The sequence below is a fragment of the Piliocolobus tephrosceles genome, chromosome X, assembly GCF_002776525.5.
Source record: "Piliocolobus tephrosceles isolate RC106 chromosome X, ASM277652v3, whole genome shotgun sequence".
NCBI classification, from domain to species: Eukaryota; Metazoa; Chordata; class Mammalia; order Primates; family Cercopithecidae; genus Piliocolobus; species Piliocolobus tephrosceles.
Window position 1 is genome coordinate 42,212,207 of NC_045455.1, and position 20,073 is coordinate 42,232,279.

General features: G+C 38.2%; 1 protein-coding gene across 6 annotated transcripts in view; it reads left to right on the forward strand.

Annotated features, from left to right (window-relative positions):
- KLF12 (Kruppel like factor 12) overlaps positions 1–18,777 on the forward strand; it is a 472,578-nt gene extending 453,801 nt beyond the window's left edge. For 5 of the 6 annotated variants that reach the window (XM_023186345.2, XM_023186338.2, XM_023186354.2 and 2 more), the window contains one exon: positions 9,187–17,938. In XM_023186345.2, the coding sequence (XP_023042113.1) occupies positions 9,187–9,368 (182 nt within the window). In that variant the 3' untranslated portion in view covers positions 9,369–17,938. Of the gene's footprint in view, positions 1–9,186 lie in introns of all 6 variants that reach the window. The other variant, XM_023186329.2, reaches the window with a different exon arrangement.
- Positions 18,778–20,073: the final 1,296 nt, after the last annotated feature.

A 20,073-nucleotide genomic window follows, 5' to 3' on the forward strand; every position in this document is an offset into this window, starting at 1 on the left:
ATTTTTTAAAGAACAAAGTATTTAAATTAAAGTAGTTTCACTCGTTTGATCAAGTCTTTATTAGCACACAGCACTAATGTATTAGTCCCTGGGGATACAGTGGTGAGAAGGCTCAAAGCCATCCTCAGTGTGGCACTGCTGAGTGGGACAGAGAGGAAAACCTTCAATCACAGTGTGGTGGGAAGAGAGTGTCTCAGGATACTATGGGGCCAACAAGTGGCATGATCAGATTATCTTTCAAAAAGTTTTCTTTCTCTACAGCATGGACAATAAATTGGTGTGCCTAGGAGGCAAGATGGAGAAACAGAATCATTAGAAACTGGTCTTGGTAAAAGGTGGAAAGGACCTAAAGCAAGGTAGACCACCACTGTGGGGATAAACTGGGAGGACTACTGGATAGATTTTGGAAGGCAGAACTGGCAGATGTAATTATTAGAATGGGGCAGGCAGGGAATCACACAGAGGGAAGAGTCCAAGAAATCTCTCCAACTGGAGACATTGATGATTTGGTACCTGAGTAGATGGAGTTATCATTTTTCCAGATAGCAAAACCGGAAGAGGAACATGTTTAGGTGGTAAATGCTGAGGAAGTTTTGGTCGTGTTGAAGATGCTTCCAGACCACCAGTTGGAAATGTCCTGTCTCCCTCTCTGGCACTTAGGAGAGAGACTGAGGTATAGCTGCTTAGGAGCCTTTCCCTTATAGGTTGTATTGGAAGCCATATGAGCCAAGAAGAACATGTGCCAGGTTAGAAGTTAAGTCAAAATCTTGGGAAACATTTATGTGACAGGTAAAGGAAGAGGTCTCTGCAAAAGAAACAGAGGAAAAAGTAACCAGTCACATAGGAAAAGAAAAGTCACTACATAGAAATGGAAACTCAGAACAGCCAAATAAAATATTGTCTTTTGACCTTGAACTTTTTACTTACACTGAAGTTCGCTTTTATTGTGGGATATTTTAGTTCATTTATATTGGATTTCTGAGTGAGAAGGGCTAGCCTGTTTTTGTTAATACCATTGCCTGTCCTGTGAGTAGTAGCTCACATTTGCAGTCTCCATGCCCAGATCTGACCAGATATCCTGGTTTATGACAGCACTAATTTAAAATGCTGAGAGGCAGGGTGAGTGGTAATTGAGACACATGCTAACTGGGTGATGACACTGGGTGAAGTGGGGTTAGTTATTGCAACGACTTCATTAAGAAGTTGTCCAAATTAAATGAGGTAACATCCATAAAGCTCTTAGAGCAAAATATGGTACATGGAAAGTACTATATGCTTTAGCAAATATAATTTTTATCAACGGCACTTATTAGAGAATATGCAGTATTATTTAGAGGAGGAAAGAAGAAACCCACTTGTTCTTCATAATACCTAATGAAAAAGAGTCAATTAATTCAATCCAGGCAATTCAGTAGAATGGAGACTGGCATATTGATTATTTATTTGATTGAATTGACAGGACCAAATGGATATTATATAATAGATTGGTCTGCTTGGCCTATAAAATAGCTTTATAGTTTAAAATGTTAAGAAAATCAGCATAAGGATTGGCATCCGCGTACCCCAAAACCATAATTAATTGCTCAAAAAACAGCAAACAGGATCTATTTTTAACTTGATATTAATTATATTTCTTTATAAAAACAAATACCTTGAATTTTGTAAATATAAAATATCCTTTATTGAGTGGGTATTATTTGCCAGGTATGTAGTGTGTGTATTTTTGAGTTTCACAACAGTGCTGTAGGAGTAAATAGTATTCCTGTTTTACAGATGAGGAAACTGGGAAGCTTTCAGAAAGCTTAATTTTTTGGCCTTGGATCGATTTCATATAGGTGACTAAGCCTGCATATGGCTGTGTGCTCTTTCAGATTTCAAAACCTGTGGTTATTTTATGCTGCCTTAACCTATGAAGAGGTGTAGCCGCCTGGTCTATCTGTAGACAAGTCAGGAGCCTTGTAATCTCAGCTCTTTCCTGGCCTCTAGGTTTCAGTTTCCTCGTCTTGAAAGTACCTAATTTCCTTCCAGATCTAAATTCTGTGAACTTTCATGAACTAATGTAACAGAAACCAGAAGACAAGATAAGAATCTTGATTCTGGTTTTTTTCCTCATATGCAAATACCATTCCTCAAGTGAAACAGATTGTCACAGCAAATACGTTGAGCCTTGAATGTAATGAAGCTCATTTGTCAGTGTCTGGGGCCCCGTAACTTTATAAAAGTTAAACAGGGACACGTTTCAGAAATGCACTTCTGAACCTAAGAAAATGCCTGTGCTTCCTGTTGCAAAAGGTGTTCCTTTTCAGTTGCTTGAGAAAATAATAGAGAGGCTGATGAGAACATGGGTGTTCTGTTTAACACAGGCTTTTTCAAACTGCACATTCCTCTTATGTGCGTTGCTCACATGGCATTTTAATATGAAAGGGCACCTGTCTTTTGTCTCAGTACACATTTACCTTTCAGCATTTCAGATGGCGAAATGGGAGGTACCTGAAAAAGTTATTTTTGTTTGGTGGGTTTTGGGAATTCATTCAATACCTGGTGTTTTCTTTAGACTTCATTCTGCCTTCTGCTGGGTAAATGTCATGGAAATGCACTTAGTGACTCTTAATCCTTTTCTTTAACCAAAATTGAAAGAGACAGTCGTTTTCATAATAAATCAGTTAGTTATTTCAAGAAAAAAAAAAAACAAAAACCTGATGTGAGTTTTTATTTTCCCAGAACCCTTATTCTATTTATATAATACCTACATTTTTATGTGCTGCATATGCATATGTAGTTGTATTTAACATGAACTCCGCACTGGAGTTAAAGAGTTTTTAGGATGAACAATAACAACCACACCTCCCTCACCCTTTTTTTTTTTTTTTTTTTTTTTGGTATGTTGTGTTTTTTTAACATTTAGAGGACTATTTCACTTTAAAAAATAGATGCTCTTCTTATTAGTGTTGGTTAACTTGTTTCTTTTTCAGAAATTTTTCTAGTTTAGTCCACGTTTTTCACAGAACTGGAGAAGCACAGATTGTGCTGAAAATGGTCATATTCTTTTTTTAAAAATACAAAAGCTGGAAACGGCCTACGGATTTATCATGGGACATAGAGACCATCCCTTCAGAATTGAAGACCTAGAAGTTAATAAACTATACACCAAGCACTGGCATGGGATCACCCACCTAGACACCTGCTACCCAACTAGTGTCCTTTGATTTTTCTCTTTACATCAAAAATGTAATGTCTCAACTTAAGAAAAAATTATTAAGATTTATTGGCAAAGAAATGCACAATACCTTTTTCTGTAAGTTTGCTATTTCATAGATTTAATACAAGAAACCAAAATCAAAGATGATCAAATCAAAGTGAAGTCAAAACTTTAGATTATTCAGAAAAATATTAAACACATTGTTAAGGACTCTTGTCAAAAGGGATTAACTGTGTACTTGTGAGTTAGACAAAAGGAGCAAAGAAGGTAGGTAGGCTATTTTTATTTTTAGCTTATTTCCAGAGAAAACAGTTTTGAGTAACACATTAGTACATTCCTTTTATGTGTGTTGCAGAATTCACGTAATTTGAGGAATTCTGATTTAAATAAATTTAAGGGAAATGCATAATTTCTAAAGAAATTAATAGAAATCAAGTTTCTGATCACCATTGTTCAACCTGATGCAGAGTCGCCCAACTGCAGCAGCAGCCCAGGCCCTGGTAGGGGTCTGACTCCATTTATTGTCCCAGCCAACTCTTTCCATAGGAACATTTTCATGGAAAAATCACCATTCTGTCCCTGCTGCTGACTTTTTAAAAATTAAATTTAGCTTTCCATTTTCTAGCAAGTTTTTAAAGGAAAGAAGACAAAAAGGACAATTCTGTTCTTTATTATAGCCTTTTAGGGCTCATTTACACATACTACTGGATATCTCACCAACTTAATGATCATTCTAATTAGTTTTTTACTCTCATCATGAAGTTAGGTTCTGCTTTCTTAATATGTTTTTAAGATTGTGCGCTTTAAATTGCTTCAAAGCACAAGCATAAGATACAGTGTGCCGTTAAAACACAATGCAGTAGCTACTCAAATTTTTGGTATCCATTTCTAAAATTTGACTAGTCTAAGGACAGCACTTACAGACTTTCTTTCCTGTTTTTTGGTTTTTTTAAATGAAATACTAGGCACTGGGTGCATACAATGAAAACGTAGGTCTCTCTTGAGCTCTCTGGCTGGGCACAGTAGCCATCTTCTCTTCCCCTACCTCCATATATCAGCCTCTCATTTTGAGGAGAGAGTTGAAGATCTTGTTTTCTTTTTTTTTCAAGCATGGTGAGAGAATGCTTAAATTCCAGTTTCATTAATGAGGCAATGGGAGCAAAGAATATTATGCATAAGATTTGTGGGGGGATCATAAAAGTACATGTTTTTATAAGGATAATTTTATCACTTAGATAATTAAATTTGCTGTTTTCTGGTATACTTTCTTCCCCCTCCCCGCATAGGGAAGGTTTGCATTCCTTATTATATGTCTCCATTCGTTACTTAGCCCCAAGTAGCTTATAAATTTCAATTTTTTTATTATTTTTTCTTTTTAATTTATATTATTTATTTATTTATTTATTTATTTTGACACAGAATCTTGCTCTGTCACCCAGGCAGGAGTGCAGTAGCACGATTTCAGCTCACTGCAATCTCCGCCTCCTGGGTTCAAGGGATTCTCGTGCCTCAGCCTCCGGAGTAGTTGGGACTAGAGATGCGTGCCACCACACTCTACTGATTTATTTATTTGATAGAGATAAGGTTTTGCTATATTGCCCAGACTGGTCTTGAACTCCTGGCCTCAAGCAATCGATCTTCTCACCTCAGCCTTCCTAAGTGCTGGGATTACTGCCATGAAACACTGCATCTGGCCTAGCTTATAATTTATATATCGTTTTTATTGATTTTATTCATGGAGTAGGGAAGTATCTGCCTCTTGTATTTCTGAGGCCTCTTCCGTTGCTTTTCATGATTGTTTAGTACACTTGATCACACTTCACTTGCATGGTTTCCCCACTCTACATTTGTGGGCTCAGACAAACCCTTGCTCTACCAGGTGCTATTTTCCCTGCTGCTTCTGCCTTTAAAATAGCCACCTTAGAAACAATTCCAAACATCTCAGCTCCTACTTTCTGATCCTTCTTATGTTGTAACTCCACTTCCCAGACTCAATAGGAGGGTAACTCATTCGTGTTCGCAGTCAACGGAGCTGGAGATGAGGCGGGGCGCCATCATTATGTAGAAACCTTACTTTTGGTTACCAGGTGAAGTATAGAGAGGCACTCCTGAACTTCAGGCCATGTGACCGTCACCCTCATAGGTGAGGTTATTGTACTTTATTTATGAGCAAAAGATTCTGAGGGTATTTTTAGGTCTGATTGAGTTGAGTGAGCCTTTTTCAATTTTTTTTTTAATTATCATTTTTTTAAATTATTTATTTTTATAATTTGGAGGCGGGGTCTTGCTCGGTCACACAGGCTGGAGTACAGTTGCATGATCATAGCTCATCTGTAGACTGGAAGTCTTGGTCTCAAGCAGTCTTTCACCTCAGCTTCCCGAATCGCTGGGGCTGCAGGTGTTAGCCACTGCACCTGGCTACGTTTTTTTATTTTTATTTTCTTTAGAGATTGCAGGGACTGGGGGGGGTCTCACTGTATTGCCCAGGATGGTCTCGAACTCTTGGCCTCAAGTGGGATCTTCCTGCCTCAGCTTCCCAAGTAGCTGGGATTATAGGTCTGAGCCACTGTCCTCAGTGGGTGAGTCTTTTAAGAGGGTCACTCATTTCCTGTTGCCCAGAAATCAATTTGAAGTTTTTGAAATATCATGTGTGTTTATTACTGAGAGGACTGTTAGAGTTTGAATCAGGGATCCTAATTTGAGACTAAGTGATTGAACTGTAACTAAAACATTCCCTCACCCACCCATTTCAAACTCCCAGTGTGTAATACATAACCCCAGTTCAACAAGCTAACATATTCATGAAGCTTACCAAAAGCAGAGACAGCCATCTCTTATAATCAGGGGTTGGCAAACCCTTTCCGTAGAGGACTGGATAGTAAAGGTCTTAGGCATTGAAGGCCGTACATTATATGTTGCAACTACTCAATTCTTCCATCTCTAGGAAACAGCCAGAATGATGTGTAAATAAATTAATGTGGCTGTGCTCCGATAAAAACTTATTTATGGACACTAAAATTTAAATTGTATATAATTTTTATGCATAAAATATTCCAATTGTTTTTTTCAACCTTTAAAATTATAAAAGTGCGGACCACAGCTTACTAACCCCTGCTCTAGATTTTCAAGTGGAAAGGACATAACTACCATCATTAAATAGCCAACATGAAAATAAAAGTATGACTGGTATCATTTTAAGGAAAAAATTAGAGAATTTTAAGTGACTAAATTGGAAGTACAAAAAAAGCTAGACAGTACCTGAGGTATAAATCGTCTCTACCTTGGTACCAGCCTCTCACATCCTTGTTAAGATGAGCCTGGAAGTTCTTGTCTACCTCTCCTCCCCAGGTGCACCCCTGTTACAGAGCCTCTCCCTCCACTATCTGGAATGTCCAGGGCAGGATCCAGCGGCTTGTCTTTTCTTTTCTTTCCCCCTCCCCTCCTCCTCCCCCTTCCCCTTTCCTTTCTCTCTTCTCTCTGTTTTCTCTCTTTCTTTCTTTCGGGGTTGTACTCTGCCAGCCAGACTGGAGGGCATTAACACAGTCATAGCTCACTGTGGCCTGGACTCAAGCAATTCTTCTGCCTCAGCCTCCCCAGTAGCTAGAACTACAGGTACATGCCACTGGACCTGACTTATTAAAAAAAATAATAAATTTCTGGAGAGACAGGATGTCACTTTGTTGCCCAGGCTGATCTTGAACTCCTCCTGGCCTGAATTGATTCTCCCACCTCGGCCTCCCAAAGTGCTGGGATTACCGCCGTAAGCAACCACACCCAGCCAGTTTATCTAATCCCATGTGCCACTTCCTGACCCAGAGAGAAACACATCCTCCTACTACACAACTGAGCAATGCTCATCTCCAGCGAAGGTGAAATTTTATTGTTTTCTTTTTAGGCCTTCCACTCTCTCTAGCTGGTTCCATAGCAACACAGGAAATAGCTAAGAAATGGCTGTCAGTGACCAACATCGAACTAGCTCAGCTCAGTGTACCAAAGATGGATGTATTTTTGAAAAGATGAATTATATCAAGCTCAGCTTATTAGAATCCATGCTCATAGTATAAATTTCAAAAACATGTAGACATGACATGTAACACATAAAAGCATGTAGGTAATAATATATACTATATAGTAGACCTCCAATCTTTTTTAAGTTAGGAGTTTTGCTGCTTTTTGTTTAATTTCTGTCAAACTTTGGTCAGTACACATATGCAAATACAGTTTTGTCTCCATGGGACAACCACAGTGAATCAGAAGTTGAGGTTTGGTGTCAATCCAGGCAGTAGGCTTTTTCTTAAAAGGAGCCCTTTCAGAAAAACCTAGAGCAACCTGGGGCCACAATTAGTGCATCAGTATTTCTAGATTTAACAGGCCTGAACTATTCACTGTCTTCTGAAAGGGCTGCTTGATCCTGTAAGAATCCACATAGACAGCATTGATTTAACAGTTGAATGAAAAATGTTGGGTCCAGTTTGGTCTAGTTTTCCCATGTAGGCATTACCTGCACATCTCATTTACAAGGTCCTATAGTTTCCCGTATATGTTCCTATGTGTGTGTATTTGTGTGTGTGTGTTGCAGTTTTATTAACACATTCAAGTACTTACTTGGCAGCTATTCTAGGCTCCAGCGATACTGAAATAGTAGAGGCAGAGTAGTCCCAGATCTCCAAGTATTTGGAAACTGGTAGAGAAGGGCGTCTAAATGAAATCTTTATGGTATATTGTGATAGGTGATGTCATAGAAATAGGAAGTGAATAATTTGGGAGTACCTAAGAAAGTGACACTAACTCTATCTGAGGATGTGACAGCATTTACATGGGGTAAGAATTATTCATTCCACTGTAAAATAGTGAAAAGCGCTGGATTGAGAGCCATGCAATCTTTTTACTGACTTTGAGTAATGTTACTACCTTAAGCCTCAGTTTTCTCATCTGTAAAGTGGTGTCAGCAATACTCACTTTGTAGCTTCATGCATGGGGAACAGCAGATAGCTCCCTTCCCTATCTTAGACTCTTCACCAGAGGCCACATATGGCCAAGAAGCACATTGTAGACAGTTGGGTGCAAGGGGCAGAAGAGATCAGTTTTTGTGGGGTCGCATGGGGACAGGCCTCCCATTCTGAATGAGAGCCAGGAAAACAGCACACCTGGGTCAACTATTGTCCCACTCCCACTGGGAGCTCATTTGGACAACGGCTAGTGTATCTTTTCCCAGCACAGCCTTTGCATATTTTACTGTCCTTACAAGTTGACTGAGGGACCCGGTCAAATTACCTACTTCTTCAGAAAGCTTTTCTCTGTGAATTTTAGCTCTAGGACCAACGTGATGATTTCTCAGGGCTTACCCTGATTCTTAAGTCCTGAAAAATGTATTTAAACTTTATTAAGGCATCTAAGATTTTCCCCCAAAGAACAAGCAAAAAGTAGGTGTCTATGAACAATATGTACTTAATACCTGATATCTGGGGGTAGTAGAGTACATTATTGTCCAGTAAAATTTTGTGTATATTCTTGGACATTGTGTTTCAAAATAGCCTTAAGCCATCTGAGTGATGTACAGTTGTTGGAGGGAAGGGTGGGGGGGGGTGTTGAAACAAAGCATAACTGATTGACCATAAGAATTATTTGTGACTTTCAGCCTTAAAATCAAATCAAACTGGGTAAAGCTTTAATGATTTCTTTTTAGTCTACTAGTGGTGATATATCCAGTGGCGGTTAATCCATGCCTTTTGTTATGTTGATGGCAAAGTCATAAAGGAGGACACCAGTGTTAACTAGCTTGCCAGGCGTCACAGCAGGCAAGACGAGATTGAAACCCTCACCTGTCTGACGCAGACCGCTAGTGGGATGGTAAGGTTTCCGACAAAGATTGACCAACTGAAAAATTCATTGAGAACACAAGTTTCCCAAAATAAGAGTACCGGCCTGGTTGTTATGGTAAAGGGATGGATGGAGCACCAAAGCTTGTGTTCCTTTGTTTCTTGCAGGAGAGAAACCCTACAAGTGTACCTGGGAGGGCTGCACCTGGAAGTTCGCTCGTTCGGATGAACTGACAAGGCATTACCGCAAACACACGGGAGTGAAGCCATTCAAGTGCGCGGACTGTGATCGCAGCTTTTCCCGGTCAGATCATTTGGCCCTGCACCGCCGGAGGCATATGCTGGTGTGAGGAATGCTACCTGTCCAGCTGAGCGTAAGAGCTGGATCTCTTAGCGGCACCCAATTCAGCAGGGCTGAATCCCCTTCACAGTGTTAACACAAAAGGGCATCACCATCCCACGATGTCTGAAACCAGAGGAGGAAAAAGAAGGCACACTTCTTTTGGTCTGAAGGTAACCCCCATCCTGACTACACGAGAACCGTCTTTACGTGGGCCTGGGAGCTCAGTGACATAAATGTTGAAGAGACAGGCATTGTTTTCCGTGCTGTGTCCTCTGCCATTTAAAGATGTTTGTAGCTTGTACATTTTCTGAGCTGTCAGACATTTTGTTATTGATACCTTAAAGGTCACCTACCACAAATTGATGGCTAGAGCAAGACCTTTTAAATTTGGATGAATCTCCCATCATCCCACCCCTTAACCCCTTTTTACAGAAATTTTAGTTACGATCTGAGTAAGCTAGAACACACATCCAATCTGTTACCAGCAAGCAGCATGAAAGTAGAAACGAAGAAGCAGATGGAGAGGTCCCATTACCTGCAAAGAAAGGGCACTCAGGCAGCCCTTTGCAATCGCGATGGCGGCCACTAGATATCACTCGCAACTTGTCATTCTGCCATGCCCTGAAGAAAACCAACATTGAATCTTTCATTTGTTTGTCGTTGATTGTTTTTGTTTTGTTTTGATTCTGTTTTGTTCATCTGTTCGAGCAGAGGGGCAGTTGAAGTCTCGTCCTGGTCTCTGCCCTGGCATGGACTGGCACAGAGGTGTTCTGTAGTTGAATAGGAAGAGCCTGTCTAAAAAACTACTGCCCCACTTCAAATTGCAGTGTTCTGTCACCTAGGCATCATCTCTTCCTGCCCCTAGTATTTGATTACAAGGAACCAGGGAGAAAAAAACTTTCTTAGACACACTGGCACCAAGGTAAGAGGTGGGGCTGCCCAGGCAAAGTCAGTGAACATGAAAAATCAGACAAAGCAGAGATGGAAATAATGCGCCTCTTGAGGAGAAAAGCAATAATGAATAAAAGGACTTTCCTACAATAACTTCACTGAGGACTCACGTTACCAATTTTCATACTTACTAAAGGGATTGTAAAAAACACCCCAGCATTTTAGATGTCTTGGTTCCATTTACAGCACTGAGGTAATCTCTCTGCTGTTTGTTGTCCAGCTTGGTTGAGTACCACAATTAAAGATTATGCTCCCCTTTTCTTGTTTGAAAACAGTTATTTGGTGACTAGAAAGGCAAGGGAGGCATAGCCGGGAATTAACTCTTCGGTTAATGGAGCAGTTCTCCTTGGAACTGAGTCAGTGGACAGAGAATGCGTCCCATAGAAAGCTCGACATGGTGCTAGTTTCCTCTCTTGGAGAGCCAAGGATAAGTGACTCTCCAATAGGTTCTTCTATACAGATTTCATTTTCTAAACTGTATCAGGACCCAGGTGTCCTGCATTGGCATCTGCAGGGATATTGAACCCACTCATCCTGTGCGGAGGATGAGAGGAAGGTGTTAGTTCCATCAGCCCCTGAAATTATGAACCTTTTTGCAACTAGCAAAATATACAGTAAACAAGCAATACATCACCAACAAGTATTCTTTCAGAAAAATTACCATATTGTGTCCCCACTACAAGCTGGGCTTTTTTCCAGCTTTCTGTGGCTGAGGGGCTTGGTGAGATTTTTGTTGTTGTTATTGTTGTTGTTGCTAGAATTTTTTATAGCTTAGATATAAAAGGTCTCCAACAAAGACCTTTGCAATATATTTTAATTACAAACACTTGATTTTGGGAATTGCACATATTAACCTCACAATATTACTAGCTCATTTTTAAATGTCTGGACATTCTGAAATAATTTCCGGTTACAGAATTATCCTTTTTAGGATCATCTTCTAATTCAGATAATCTTACTCTGATGAAGCGAGAACTATGAACATTGAAACAAGGACAATTTGTGTTGGATGGTGTTCAAAGGAATTTTTTAAAACATTAAGCAACAGTGTAATGATTTTCAGGTCAAATTATGGCTTCACAAATATGTGCTCTATATTGTCTGCCAGGTCTCAAAAATTCATCAGGCAATTTCCCTCCAACAAGGGCTGCAGTTCTAGTGATAAATAGCATCTTGAGCTACACAATCTACTACTCATCAACCAGTGGGTTTTTTACCACCTGGAAAGTTTTTTTGTACTATATGCAACTCCTACTTCACATTGCCTGTGACCATTCAGAATAGAAAAAGGTCTCTTGATGCATGCCAGCGTTGGTTACTAGTCAGTGACAGAGAACACAGAGAGGGACAAACACAGCCATGAATCCCCTGGCACTAGTACCAGCACCTAGTTGGCAAGTAGTCGGTGCATCCCTCAAGTGAAGTGTAGATTTGCATTTAGTCCTGCTTGCTCTCATAAAAAGAGCCAGTTATTTTCTCTGCTGAAAGATGTCTTGAGACTATTACAGGTAGACTTGGTTGTTAGAATTCATAAAACTGACAGGCAGGGGAAGCTTCCTGAGTGACAGCTTAGTTTAAATTTAGCACAGAACTAAATGAGTTGCACTTTTCTAATAACATAGGATGGATTTGGGGAAGGGAACATTTTTCCTTATCCTCTGAAAGTGGAAACCAGACTGAGATGGTAAGTTAACTGATAAAACCTGTCAGCATTCCATCATTTTCACCTTTTGACGTATCAGTACTTCTAAGAAGGGATCTAAGCACAATTAAGTGAATGAGTCCCTGGTCTAGCCTCAGGAATTGAAACTTCTTTGGGGCTTGTCTTGAGACTTGGCAAATTCTCTAAAAGTATTTCCCCATGGAAAGGAAAAAGTGGTTTGGGACAGAAAGAAATGGAATGTCTTCAGTCATGGAAAAGCCTCCATTTCATCTCATGTCCATTTCTAGCCTCTTTCAAAAAGCACAGTGCATCGTGAGCAACAGAAAAGCAGTAGAATCCTAAAGGACTTATCAGTTGTTCCATAACTAGAAGCATTCTTTGATTTTAAATTTGAAGCTGTTCAGTTTGCAGCTGGGGATATGTGCACGGTTGGGAACTTATACACATAGAGCCGTTAACAGCTTAAGCAGCTGCAGTAGACCTGATTTTCTGTTTGCAGTATAGGCATTGATTTCAAGGGAGTTACATTATTTGAAAAGTTATGACGTTCAGCCTTTGAGGTTTTAAGAATCCCTTTTCCTGCTCTGATCTTAAGTTGTTTGGAGAAAGATTCATGCTTCTGCATCCACCTCTGCCCTCATTCTGTCAATTGCGTGTGGACTCTGAGAAGCTTGCTTGATAACTTGTCTTAAGTTCTATTAAGGCAGTTAGACTGAGATTTCTAATGACTTTACCATAAAGATTATCCTTCTGCCTGGCATCATTTCTCCAAAACACTATAGGACATTTGTTTTCAAAAGCAGTTGAGTAACAGCAACATAAACCACACTTTTTTAAAAAATGAGCACTTCTCATTCACTTGAAAGCTTAAGTGGGCAAAAGGAAGATGATTGTCAGGGGAAGAACTTACAAAATGCTACAGTGTTTACAAATGCCAGTTCCAGGTGATTAAAAAGGCCATTTTCATTATGGTTCAAATTTGGAATAGTTTATGCAAAGACTGCGTTCATTTTTTACAATTCTTTTTAACTTTAAATTGCCATTTGTGTTTTAAACATAATTCTGCACTTTGAAATCAGTTCATTAGAATGATAACATTTATATGGATAAAGATGCAGTATTCCTTATTCTGTACTTGATTTATTATACTTACCAAAGCTGCAACTGAATAAATCTGGTGAGGTGAGGCCTTCAAATGTATTAATACGCCTTTGTTATGTTGTTATGACTGCTTAGAAATGTAGCCATGATGTTGTTCTAACGGTGTCTTAACATTTATAGTGAGGATTGACAGAAATTAAGCAGTGTTAAGAATACCAGCATCCATGTTGCAGTCTGCGTATAAGGGACTGAATGTGAGGTAACTCTTAGGAATCATAATAGGCCCAGAAAGCCTTAATATTCATAGTTCATAATCCAGTCTCAGATTTTGCTCTTCAGTGTTGCCTGTAAACTTAGCAGGTAAATGTATTCTAGTATAAAACATCATTGACCAAATCTCTTCCTTTAGTTTTTCTGAGGTAGTGCATCCCATTAAAAAAGTCTCTTCAGTTTGTTTTGGCTTTAGTTTAGAAAGGGGTTTGGTAAGTCATGTCTTCCATATGACATTTCTACTCATCCCCACACTGCCTTCCACTTAACCTGTACAGACAGCGCCAACACATGCACGTGTGTGTACACAACTGTATATGCAGCAGCCAGTGGGCTAACAAATATCAACAAAGAACTTTTTTAAAAAGAATTTGTAATAATCCATGCTGTCTAGAAATGTGAGTTACTTACCTTATTAGGAAACCGGCTTATAATACTATATATGACTCTGCCTGCATTTTATAGTTAAGAAATGTACATAAAAATTGCTATATTTTCACAGTTTCATTATAGAGTAATGTCTGTTTAGTAACCCATGTCCATTGATACTTTAAATATGCTAATTACTGAGCAATTGCAATAGAAATCCAGATTTTCATAAGAAAATGAAATAGAAGGATACTGCATCTTTAAAAAATAGAGTGAAGATATTTTACTGTATTCGTAACATGTGATAGTGGAAAAAGTATTTTCAAACTCACAAATTTTACAGAGGTTGTAAATAGTTTGATGAAGTATGTTGGGAAAAAGAGCTTCTAGTTTTCATCACAATAAAAAGAAAAATCTTGTTGAGATATGCCTTGTATATCTTACACACAGTGAGCAATATTGCCATGGGAACTCTGTCCAACTTTGTCAGAGCATGTTCTTCGTGTTCTGTTCAAAATAGAGTGGCCACTTGTCATGGTTTAGCCAGGATGGTTTAAAATACAATGAAGTCATTTTAAGTTGCAGACAACTGATTCCAAACTAGTAATGTCTTTTCCTGAAAAGGACAAAACAGCTGCACAGGATTTTGCTTGTACTAAAGAGGAGCATCTTACAATTGTTCTCTTTTCTAAGTTATCTCCCTCCTCAACAGAGTGGTTCTTGATGAAGCAACCATACCGGTGTTTATTCTTGTTTTATTCCAGGGAGACTGCTTTTAGGTATTAACTACATGTTGACAAGATTAAGTGCTGTGGATATGGCCACATGTTAAATGAATCTATACTCGCAGTAGAAATAAGCTAATGCCCATTTTCAGAAATAAATTAAATGCTGAAAGTGCCTGTCAGTAAACATTATGACCAATGAGATATTCCTATACTTTTACACAGCAATAACTCTTAATAAGACTGGGTTTTTTCCTGCACATGTGAACGCACACACACATACACACACAGAGAGAGAGTAAATACATGCACATAGTAAATCAAATCTGTTCACATGCCCACAAAAAAAGCTTTTATATCTTTCAAATATACTTAATCTTGTTTACATTAACATTTCTTAATTTGATCTTTCTAACTTACAGAATAGAAGAACACAAATCTGAACATTAAATTTATCTTCAATGAACACTATTGCATATGGTAGTTACAATTTCCAGATAAAAAGTTGACTGTCGTTTGCCCCAAACTTATGAAACAGTATGTATGATTCAAAAAGTTTTGCTCAGTTAAAAACACCAATTTATTTAGAGCAAAAGACTGAAGGATATTTGTTTGCTTGTTCATTTTATCCAATCATATCAAACGCACAAATTCATCTTTACATTTCTTCATTCCCCTTTCCCCTAATATTTCCTATTATCATCTAAGAATCATTTTGGAATGAATATTGGCAGAATCATTTCTCCCCAAAAAGTCTGTTGAAGTACTACTGACACTTAGTAAGCCTAGCCTTTAACCAATTTTGAAGTTAGTCCTAAAAATTACCAGATATACATTCAGAAGCTCACAGGTTTCTTTCCTGTAATTATTGTACTGCTAAAAGTGGAGTCATGGATAGAAATATGCAATGAGACTTATGTGAATAGACCATGAACCCTGGAAATTCTCCAACCCCGCCATCTCAGAGCACAAATTCACCCAAACAAGCTACTGAGGCTATCAGCAAAATTATACTCATGGAGAGTCACACATCGGGTAAGGGCAATTTTAAAAGTAGGACTGTGATTAAACATTCAGGCTTTAGACTTCCACGATGAACTCAGACCATAGGCCTCAAAAAACATCCACTGTTTTCTCCTCCCAATGTTAGAAAGAAGAAGAGGGAGAAGGAAATGTACCAGGATGAGGGGGTAAAATAACCAATTGACTGTCAAAGGAAAGCTGCTGGATTCCTTAATCTCACTGAAGTCAAGTCTTCTGACTGGGCTTCTTTCCATGTGTTGTCTGAAAAAAACTGAAGTACCGTGAAAGGTTACACATTCAGCAAACCATGAAAATAATAGCTATTCTTTATTAAACAGTATGTGCCAAGCGATAGGCTAGGTAATTTTTAGATACGTTATCTCCAACCGGTACAATATTTCTACACTTTATGGATGGGAAACGAAGGCGTGGGAGGTGTGGCTGAGTTGTTCGTGGATGGAGAAATAGTAAACGGCAGAGTAGGAAAGTGAAACCGCCTCTCTGTGTCCTGGAGGTCTGCCTGTGTCTTTTCCACCCCACCACACTGCACGTGGGTTTCCCAAAACCACCTTCCCAGATTCCTGACTCTCAGTAATTTTATTATGGACAACATGCATGAGTAGTCATCATATTTTTCAAGTGAAACATCGGGACATGATACAACACATGACTTAACGATGGTACTGAATATTTGAAATCAGGCCTCTCCTGGAAAGTCATGCATGAAGGATCATTATAAACAAACAGTAGCAACCAGTTGTCTCCCTGAACTTGTCATTTTTCTCATACATGTCTGGCCTGGAGCTCCAAAATCATTCAAATACTTAGTAGCATTTTAGCCTGAGTACACTTTCTCAGTTCCTCAACTCTTTGTATGCCTTTCCACCAATATAGACATTCTAGAATCTGCTTCAGGTGCATTTGAAATTTTCACCCCCATGCAACTAGTTATTAATATCAGAGCCCATTCTTGCAGTTGGTAATGGGGTGGCAATCAAACATTCAGATTATGATAAAGGAGAGATAATGGATAATTCTTTTTCAGAGTTCTCACTTAACAGCTCTGCGTTGGAATGTTTTAAATAGTCTTATAAATAATTTGTTTATAGTATTGTTGTTAGTTTAATTGATTTTTATGTAAGAAGCTGTCCAACATCAGAGAAATGAAATTCCTCGCGCTTTTCTGTGTAGAACAAGGTCTCTGACAGTATTGATTCATGGAAGTACTAATGGACTTAGAAAACATTAAGAGAATGTCATTTCTCATAGTGTTTCTGTTTCTGAAAATGAATCTCCTGAATTATAGTCTTTCTCCCTGTTACTTGGCTGGGGAAAGAGATAAAAGTTGTATAAACAAATTCTCTTCCATGCTCAGAGCAAGTGTTCATGTGCACAACCTGCTGCAGACTGGGGCTCTTCTCAGTTAATTGGGTTTCACAAGCAATAATTTCTCCACAACAAAAACCACAACTTGAAGTGAATTGAAAAGAGATGAATAGTGGAAACAGTCGCCTCAGTACTTTTTCTTTCTGGATTTCATCTCTAGAAATTTGAAGTGTTTAAGACAAGAGTCCACCCTTTGTGCAAGGCAAGAACCAATGAATGGACTCGTTGTATGAATTATTGCATCTTCTTCCAAAGCAGGTTCACCAAGACTTTCACAGAGATTCATTTTTGTTGAGAAGTAAGGGTCAATAGGAGGATAGAATTTGGATCCAAATCTAGTGATAAAAGTGTCCAAGCAATCAAAAAGTAAGATATTCTAGGGACATGCCAACATCTTCCCTTTCTGCTAATTTCATGCTCCAAAGATATGGCAAAAAAAAAATAATAATAATAATAATAATCATAGAAAATGCTTTTGCCCTACTTGTGTTCTAGTTTTCCCATGGCAGAATTTTGTAATTACATCCAGACTGTAGTGTATATTTTTTTCCTCAAACTTTATTACATTGGATGGATATTGTTGAACTGGGGCACTGGTGCCTATATTCAAGGCTCTTTCCTATCAACGTGTCTGTCCACGATTTGTTGTGTTTAAAACTTCATTTTGAAAAATCACTGTCCCCCTGTGGGATAGTGACTGTATTGTTTTGTTCATGTCTTTGTGGGACACATTGCATCACATGGCAAACCAACTCTCTGTGGATGTGAGATAAGTACTTATAAAACCAGCTTGAAAACATCGTCTTATGTATTATGTCATCCTGCATCATAATGCAATTATGTGTATCATAACATGCTCATTTAAAAAAAGAGAAACCAGCAAATTCATGTTTGTCCATAGAAGAATGTACTCAGAACTTTGTGTTGTGAAATGATGAGAACAGACCACCTTTAAGATACCCACCTGCCACTTAAAATGACTTAGTTATAATTAGTAGTAGTCTAGACGTTGTTCTTGGTGTGTGGGGGTCAATTCTAACGTCATGTTCTTTTCAATAAATCTCTCAGTCATATTTGAAAAAAAAAAAAGAAAAATATCATCTTTGGCCAAATCAAGCAGGCATCTTTTTTTTTTTTCCTTGACGTTTAACTCATTATACGTGGTAATTGGATCACAAGATCTTTCCGTGTAAAATTAACAAAAACATCCTTTAGTTTACAAAAGAGTTATTCTAGGCTTGAAGAGCAGCAAACTGAATAGATGGGCTGCATCTGATTTGCTTTGTGGATGTAATTTTACAAAAGACTCTTGGGTCTCTGACCCCAGAGAGTTAAGAGTGCCCAGAAGAGGTCCTACACATTAAAGGATAAAGCCCCCCAATGATGCTGGCAAGCAAATGTGTTGAGTTCTTAAATCTTTATTTGGTTTTCTGTTCAGAATTTTAATTGCAAATGAATTTATTTCTCCAGTTTATCTAAAGGCCTAATTTCCCAATAGTTTCCTCTGCATTTATATACTCTGTAGTGTTTAGGCAACCCCTGTTATAAGTTTATTAATATTATGTAAGTGTTGTTCTTGTATTTATGTATAGTGTATGTATTGTAAATATACTCAGAGCTTTTTTCCTTTTACTGTAAAATGGTGATTTTTTTTTTTGCCCTATGATAATGTAAAGGGAGACCCTCCTAATGAGATTCTCTCAGAGGATGATTATTCCAGTCTATTCTCAGAGATTTAAATGAACAAGTGTTATTGTTTTTAATGGTGTCTCAGACATATTCTGTTGGTGCATTGCTTTTCTGTATTCAACTTTCCTATGAATTGAGCTGTGAACTGAAATAGAGTTTAAACCTTTAACTGTATGCATTTGTATAATTATCTGAATGAAGGCATGAAGGTTAAATAAAGCATTTTGTATGGAACAAAACTCCCTAACTGACTCAGACACTTTGGAAATCATAGTTATTAACCATTCTAATTAAACCTTTGTTATGAAAAGCTTTACCATTTGTGTATAGTAATTTAAAACACAGAACAAAATAGAGTCTATTCTAAAAAAGCAACGTTTTTATTTCATAACACCCAGCACCTAAGGAGGGATTGCTAGCTTAATATTTTAATTAATATAAAATTAAAAAGTAGTCCAGAAATGTAAAGTGGTATGAAAAATGCATCTTTCAGAGTCCAGAACTGAATCCTTGGAGATTGTAATTTCTTCCCACTTTACGTATCAGTTAAGTATAAAATGATTCATCTAACACCTGCTACAGTTAGCTGATTTCTGTAGATTTTTAAGAAAACTGGGTTATAAAGGCTTTTGAAAATAAGACCATTAATGAGTAGAATATCTTTAAATAATTGCTCAAATAACCACTTGAAAATCTGTTGAAGTATCTTACTAGTGTCTTTTAATCAGAGAACTAGAAAAATTCCATTCTACAAAGGGAATGGTATTAAATACTACTAATAATTATATAGAATGGTGATAGATGATAGATAGTAATTTTTAAAATAATATTTGAGTACTTCCCAGATATAAGGCAATGTTCTAAGCATTCTATTTGTTCCCTTTTATTCATTGCAAAAATCCTGAGTTCTATTGTTATTAACCAAATTTTACCAATGAAAAAGTGAGGCACTGAGTGTTGGTGACTTGCCCAGTCAGTCCGGTTCCAGGATCAGTGTCCTTAGTCACTAAAAAGATATGAGTGTATTATAGAGATGGAGAAAGGATGGGAGGTGGGGAGCAAAGATTAAGGTGGAAGAGAGAATAGCAATGACTATCATAAAACATTCAACAAATACCTTTGATTATATATGTACCAATATAAATAAACCCAACAGAAATACTATCCTTCATTTCATACCAGAGTGTAGTTTAATAACTCATACAAATCAGAGACGAAAATCGATAATTGGTTCGCTTTATGACTGACTCGAACCCACTTCCAAATGAACGCTGAGTTCTGTGAAATTGTTCTACTGTATTCAGGGGAACTGGAGGGAGCCATGGGGGCCACCAGGCCCACCCCATTCCCACTGAAGCCTCCTCTTTTGCCATCAGTTGGGAGGCTTAGCATGGGGTTGTGTTGACGCTCCCCAAGCTGGCCCTGCTTTGAGCACTAGGAAAGGATCTTGTGGGAGTCATTTCCTCTCTCAGTGAGAGCCTCACCTCCTGGTGAGTTCAACACCAGCCTTACAGAATAAATCACTGTCCAGAAGA